General features: G+C 38.2%; 1 protein-coding gene across 1 annotated transcript in view; it reads right to left on the reverse strand.

Annotated features, from left to right (window-relative positions):
* lama4 (laminin, alpha 4) overlaps positions 1-7,791 on the reverse strand; it is a 258,674-nt gene that overhangs the window by 18,537 nt on the left and 232,346 nt on the right. The window contains exon 38 of the mRNA XM_037685717.1: positions 5,001-5,094. Within this exon, the coding sequence (XP_037541645.1) occupies positions 5,001-5,094 (94 nt within the window). The remainder of the gene's footprint in view (positions 1-5,000; positions 5,095-7,791) is intronic.

The raw sequence follows: 7,791 nt of genomic DNA on the forward strand, positions 1-7,791 counted from the left end.
TTATATTGTTTGCAACTTGTTTTGTTAATTTAATGTATACGGCCATGGCATTTTTGTAATTATTGAGAAAGGGGGCAGGTCTATACAAGATTTTCTTCTTTCTGTTCCCTCTTCACTCATGTAAATAAGTGTTGTCAGAGAATGTGTTTGTAAACTGATGATCAATTTTTTTGAATCGAGTGAATAAATTGTTTGATTAGTGTTGGCGGCAAGTTTCCATGCTCAAATGAGTGTACAAACATGTCTGTTAGTGGTCCCACCACTAGGTGGCTTAATTTCTTATAAAATTCTGGACAGAATCCATCCGGTCCAGGAGCTTTACCACCCTTAAGGGAGGCTATGGATTCTCGGACTTCCTTCTGAGAAATTTGAGCGTTTAACATTTCTTGTTGTTACTCTGATTTGCATGGGAGCATTACTCCACTTAAGAATTTTGTTATTTTAGTATCAGATGAGTCACATTCAGATGAATACAGCTTTTGGTAAACTTGTTATTATTTTTGTTTATTATTATTGACCTTTATTTAACCAGGCAAATCCCACTGAGATCACAGATCTCTTTTGCAAGGGAGGCCTGGGCCTGAAGGCAGACTAACATGCATGTTTTTGATTTGTGGGAGGAAACCGGAGTACCCAGAGAAAACCCACACAAGCACGAGAAGAACATGCAAACTCCACACAGAAAGACCCCAGATCCAACCGGGGATTGAACCCAAGACCTTCTTGCTGTGAGGCAACAGTGTTAACCACTGAGCCATCATGCTGCCTTGTCTCATAATCCTATTAATGTCTGTTGTTCTGTAATGCCTGTCTTAGTTATTACCACACAATGAGGATATTGTGTTTGGTTCTATTCTGCCTTTTGTCAGCCTTACTAGCAATCGTCCTGGATTGTTCCCTGATTCATATAGTCTGTGTTTAGCAAAGAAAATAGTTGATGCTGCTTGTTTTGTTAATAGTTGATTTAAAGCTGAGTGAGCTGCTTCTAGTTTTTTAGAGAGGACTCTAATAGGTGTATTTTTAAATTGTAACTCTGTCTGTTGTACTGTTCTTTCTAATTGTAATTGTTCTTTAATGGTGGCTTTTTTCTGAGCTGTGGTATAAGATATGATACTTCCCCTAATAAAAGCTTTATACATTTCCCAGAGCAACGATGGGTTGACATCTGGTTTCTTATTAGTATCCAAGAAAATATCCCACTGGTTCGTAATGTAGTCAATAAAAGATGGATAGCTCAATAAAGAGGGGTTCATTCTCCAGTGGCAAGAGGCGGGGTCAGCATATGGAGGAGTAATACACAGACTTACATGAGAGTGGTCAGACATTGTGCATGTGCTAACTGAGCATTTTCTAACTCGATATAACACCGTTCTCGAAGATAGGAAGACGTCAATTCTGGAGAACATTTGGTGAGATTGAGAGAAAAAAAAGTATTATTATCTCTCTCTCTGGGGTTAGTGACTCTCCAGGCATCAAACAATTTTAAGTCTTGGCAAACCTCTTGTAATCACAAACTTTTTCTGGAGGTAGCGGTGGGTCTAGGGGGAAAGTGCTCAACACAAGGATTATAGATACAGTTAAAATCTCCCCCCAACACAACATATGGTGTACAAAGTATGTATTGATACAATATCTGACAGAAGCTTTGGGGAGAAAGTAGCCTCGTACATATTAGGGTCATATATGCAGCCATTTAGGGCATGTTCCCCATAAAGGTAACCTGAGATAAGAACATATCGGCCATCATTATCATTCATGGTTTTCTCCAATGTAAAGGGAAGGCTGCAATGGATTAGTATGGCAACTCCTCTACTCTTTGAATTATATGAGAAATAAAACACCTGGCCTGCCCAAGTCCTTCTCAATTTAAAGTGCTCATTGTTGGTTAAGTGAGGTTCAGACAGTAAAGCAATTTTTGTGATTTCCTTTTTAAAAATGTTAGGATCTTTTGTCTTTTTATAACATTGTTTATTCCCTTATCATTAAGGGAGACTATCCTAATGAATGCTCAATAATCCAGGTAGAAAAATCTAAAAAAGTTAAATCTGGTCCTCTGGACATTCAAAAAACAAAATTCAATTCAATTAAATTCAGTTTATTTATCCATCCATCCATCCATCCATTTTCTTTACCCGCTTATTCCATTTTGGGTCACGGGGGTCGCTGGTGCCCATGTCCAGCAATCACTGTGCGAGGGGCGGGGTACACCCTGGACGGGTCGCAAGTCCATCACAGGGCCACATAGAGACAAACGAGACAAACAACCATTCACTCTCTCACTCACACCTAGGGACAATTTAGAGTTACCAATCAGCCTAACATGCATGTTTTTGGTCTGTGGGAGGAAACCGGAGTACCCGGAGAAAACCCACGCATGCACGGAGAGAACATGCAAACTCCACCCAGAAAGGCCCCTGGACCGGGGTTTGAACCAGGGACCTGCTCGCTGAGAGGCAGCAGCTCTACCAGTTGCGCCACCGTGCTGCCCTCAGTTTATTTATATAGCGCCAAATCACAACAAATTTGTCTCAGTGCACTTTACAGGAACATTCACATACATAAAAGACAATTAGTAAAGTTCTCTATCTAAGGAATCCAGCAGACAAGTTGAATCTTGGCTTCGTTGCAGTCTCCCATCCTGAGCAAGCACAGTGGCAGCAGTGGAAAGGAAAAACTCCCTTTTAAAAGGAAGAAACCTCCAGCAGAACCAGGCTCAGGACAAGCGGCCATCTGCTTTGACCGGCTGGTCAATCATATCTATCTGATAGATTCCAGTTTGTAAATGTAAATAATAAATCTTATTCATACACCAAAGTTAGTCATGGAGTTCCTCAGGGCGCAGTGCTTGGGCCAATACCCTTTACTTTATATATGCTTCCATTAGGTAAAGTTATTAAACAGCATGGGGTAAATTTCCATTGTTATGCTGATGACACACAATTATATTTGTCCATTTAACCCAATGAATCCAATCAGCTACTTAGATTACAAGCATGTCTTAAAGACATAAAAAACCTGGATGACCCTTACTTTTCTCCTGTTGAACACAGACAAAACTGAGGTTTTGGATTTTGGACGTGAGCACCTTAGGAATTAATTTTTCAGTCTTTCTCCCTCCTTAGATGGCATTAATCTGTCCTCCAGTTCTAATGTTAAAATCTTGGTGTTATTTTTGATCAGGATATGTCTTTTATCCCCCACATTAAAAACGTTACTAGAACTGCCTTCTTCCACCTGCGTAATATCACTAAAATTAGAAACATCTTATCTAAAAATGATGCCGAAAAACTGGTCCATGCATTTGTCACATCTAGACTGGACTATTGCAATGGTTTATTATCTGGATGTCCAAATACGTCTTTAAAACGTCTTCAGTTGATCCAAAATACTGCTGCCAGAGTCTTAACCGGAGTTAGTAGGAGAGATCACATCTCTCCAGTTTTAGCTTCTTTCCATTGGCTCCCTGTCAAGTCCAGAATAGAATTCAAAATCTTACTTCTCGCACAAAGCTCTCAACAACCTGGCTCCATCTTACTTTGTATATTACAGATCTTATTGTTCCATATTTTCCTAACAGAGCACTTCACTCTCAGACTGCAGGTTTACTTGTGGTTCCTAGAATTTACCAAAACAGAATGGGAGGCAGATCTTTTAGTTATCAGGCTCCTCTCTTGTGGAACCAACTTCCAATCTCTGTCCGTGAGGCTGACACATTATCCTGTTTTTAAAACTAGGCTTAAGACTTTCCTTTTTGCTAAATCCTATAGTTAGGGTTGGCTTGGGTTTCCTGAGCTGTCCCTTAGTTATGCTGCTATAGGCTTAGACTGCTGGAGGACAAACTGACCACAATTTTCACTCTACTACTGTCTTTACGTACTCTGCTCAACCTGTTTATTTTTTCTACCCTTAACATGTGTTTTTTTTGTCTTTCAGATACACCTGGATCTATACTTGGACCTACCATTGTGTGTTCGTCTGTCTCTCCTTCCTGTCCTCTCAACCAGCCAGTCACCACAGAGATACGGTGCTCCGCCTCCGTGATGTGCTCCGTGTTGGTTTCTACTTTAGCAGAGATGGTATTTAAAGTGGCAACAAGCTCCTCAAACTTTTTATCCATCAGAGCTGAAATGTTCTCAATAACAGTTTGGGAGATGTCCACAGCTAGGATGCCAGAGCCGCTAGTCGCTGCCTCGTGTAACTATGCTCCTCGTTTAGCTTCTTTGCTAGTTAGCATATTGTTCTTCATAGTTTGCTGGCTTAGTAGTGGCAGGTTTAGCTACGTTGGAGTGGGGCATTATGTCGGGTCGCTATGAGATAAAACTACAGTTTGTCAGTTTTGGTAAGAATCAGAAAGTAAGCTAAAATAGCTCGGGAGGAGAGGGAGCCCAGTGACAAGCGTCCGCTCAGGATAATTGCATCACGTGACCCCTCAACATTATTCTTTTATGGTTGGTTTTATTTAATTTCTTCTATGGTATGGTATGGTATAAACTTTATTCATTTTAAAAACAATACCAAACAATTCCATAAACTATATAAAAAAAATACAAGAGATTTAAACGAAAGACAGCAGAAAGAAGAAAAACTCTTATATCTGCCCCTTTTTTCCAAACAATTAGTTCAATCATAATAATCTTCAAGTAACAGAACAAAACAAATAACTCTTTCTAATTTTTCTAACAACACATTAAGCTACTTCATTTTTTTTAACAAATTCTTCTAATTTTTCAATTTATATGCTTTTTAAGCTTTTATATGCTTTTGTTTTTTTTTTAGCGTGAGATCGACAGATGGTTTGGTGCAGCATCTGCAGTATTTCAGGCTCTGTACCGGTCCGGTTTGTGCAACGCATCAGTCACAGACTTGTTCTGTTCTATGTGTGTGTGCATTGTCCCTGTCAAATAAACTAATAATAATAACAGCTGCTTTATGTTGAACAAACCCAGTATAATTTCTCCTTATTATTGTGTAAATGTTTTTTGGCTATTAGAACATCTCACCTGTAATTTGGTGCCAGGAACCATCACACACACTCTGGCTTGGTGATACTTCTGTAAAGAACTCGTGTTTGCCATCATTTACAAGAACAACCACCTGGAAAAACCAACAAAAACAAAATATGTCACATCTGGATGGCAGAGAACTTTGCTTTTGAACATTTAAATAACCTTAAAGTCCAACACCCACCCATCCATCCATCCATTTTCTTTACCCGTTTATTCCATTTTGGGTCACGGGGGTCGCTGGTGCCCATGTCCAGCAATTACTGTGCAAGGGGCGGGGTACACCCTGGACGGGTCGCAAGTCCATCACAGGGCCACATAGAGACAAACGAGACAAACAACCATTCACTCTCTCACTCACACCTAGGGACAATTTAGAGTTACCAATCAGCCTAACATGCATGTTTTTGGTCTGTGGGAGGAAACCGGAGTTCCAACACCCACCATTTATTCATATTCCATATCAAGCAAAATATGATAGATACATAACATGTTCATAACATAACCTGGTCTATGGCAAACGTTGAAATTAACTAAAACTAGTTCAAAAAATGTGTTTTTGTGACAATTTCAAACTGTTTGGTATGGTATAAAGTTTATTCATTTAAAAAAAGTACAAAACAATTCCATAACAATATAAAAAGATACAAAAGATTTAAAATGAAAGGCAGCAGAAAGAAGAAAAAATCTCATTATATCTGCCCCTTTTTTCAAACAATTAGTTCAATCATAATAATCTTCAAGAGACAGAACAAAATGAATAACTCTTTCTAATGTTTCTAAATTTAATACAAAAACACACTAAGCTACTTAATTTTTAATTTTTTTTTAACAATTCAGCTTTGATCTTTTCTTAAATGTACACATTGACTTGACATTTTTAACATCACTCTCTAGACCTTTCCACAATCCAATTTCTTGGATTGAGGTAGACCTTCCCTTCAGACTAGTTCTGAATTTTGTTTTGACAAATATCTCTATCCCCTTAAGATTATAACAACTTTGCCTTTTAACAAAATTTCTTTGGATATTTATTGGTAATGTGTTATTTTGAGCCCTATACACAACTGATAAAAAACTATAATCTACTAAATCATGGAACTTCAATAACTTCAGTTGATAAAATAATGTGCTTGATGAGTGACTGTAATGCTTTCTAGTGATGATTCTTACAGCTCTTTTCTGTAAAATAAAAATAGGCTTTGTAAATGTTTCACACGCTTTCCACCAAACATCAATGCAATAGATTAAATGTGGAACAATGATTGTGTTATACAACATGTATAGCGCTTTATCATTTAATAATTCCCTGACTTTGTATAGTACTGCAATAGATTTAGCCATTTTTGTTCTTACAGAATTTATGTGATTTTTCCATGTTAGTTGTTCATCAATGATTACACCCAAAAATTTCATCTCATTAACTCTACAAATCTCAACATCCTCAATTTTAAATGGATCATCAACAGTTCTCTTTTTGTTACTAAATATCATGTATTTAGTTTTATCTAAACTTAATGATAATTTATTAAGTTTAAACCAAGTTTGTATTTTATCAAATTCTGTCTTCATCAACTCCAACATTCGTTTTACATCTTTACCCAAACAAAAAAATGTGGTGTCATCTGCAAAAAGGACACATTTGAGGAGTCCTGATACATTTACTAAGTCATTCACATATAAAATAAATAACTTTGGTCCAAGCACAGAGCCTTGAGGAACTCCACATGTGATATTGCAGAGGTCAGATCTTACACCATTTATTTGTACAAACTGTTTCCTATCTTTCAAATAGCTAGATACCCAGTGTAAAGCTGGTCCTCTTATACCATATTTATTCAGTTTTTCAAGGAGAATATTGTGGTCAATAGTATCGAATGCTTTTTTTAAATCATCAAAAATACTAACACAATATTGTTTTTGAACGACAGCAGTAGTTATGTGTTCTATTAATTCCATGAGAGCCATTGATGTAGAGTTTTTTGCTCTAAACCTATACTGACTACTACTTAGAATGTTTTGTTTAGTAATAAATTTATGTAATTTGGTCACAAATAATTTTTCTAGAATTTTTGAGAACTGTGGTAATAAGGATATTGGTCTATAATTATTGAACACACAATTTGAATTTTTCTACCTGGATTATTGAGCATGCATCAGGATATTGAACACACATTTATCACAATTTTTAAAGAGAGGAACTACCTTAGCTACTTTCATATTGTCTTTAAATATTCTTTTTGAAAAAGATAAATTACAAAGATATATGTAAATGGCTCGATAACATTACTCATTATGCCCTTTACAAGCATCATATCCATGTCCACCCATTCTTTTGATCTTTATCTGTAAGATTTTTATTACATTCATTATTTCTTCTTTGTCAATTCCATTAAGAAAAATACTGTTGTCACAACCCCCCTCCCTGGGCTGCCACCTTACCGTGGTGGAGGGGTTTGAGTGTCCCAATGATCCTAGGAGCTATGCTGTCAGGGGCTTTATGCCCCTAGTAGGGTCACCCATGGCAGACAGGTCCTAGGTGAGGGACCAGACAAAGTGCAGCCCAAACACACCCCTATGATGAGAAACACAAATGGACCTAGTGTTCCCTTGCCCGGACGTGGGTCACCGGGGCCCCACTCTGGAGCCAGGCCTGGAGGTGGGGCACGTGGGCGAGCGCCTGGTGGCCGGGCTTTTACCCATGGAGCTCGGCTGGGCACAGCCCGAAGAGGAGACGTTGGTCCCCCTTCCCATGGGCTCACCACCTGTGGGAGGGGCCAAAGGGGTC

The sequence above is a fragment of the Nematolebias whitei genome, chromosome 12, assembly GCF_014905685.2.
Source record: "Nematolebias whitei isolate Nwh7 chromosome 12, NemWhi1, whole genome shotgun sequence".
NCBI classification, from domain to species: Eukaryota; Metazoa; Chordata; class Actinopteri; order Cyprinodontiformes; family Rivulidae; genus Nematolebias; species Nematolebias whitei.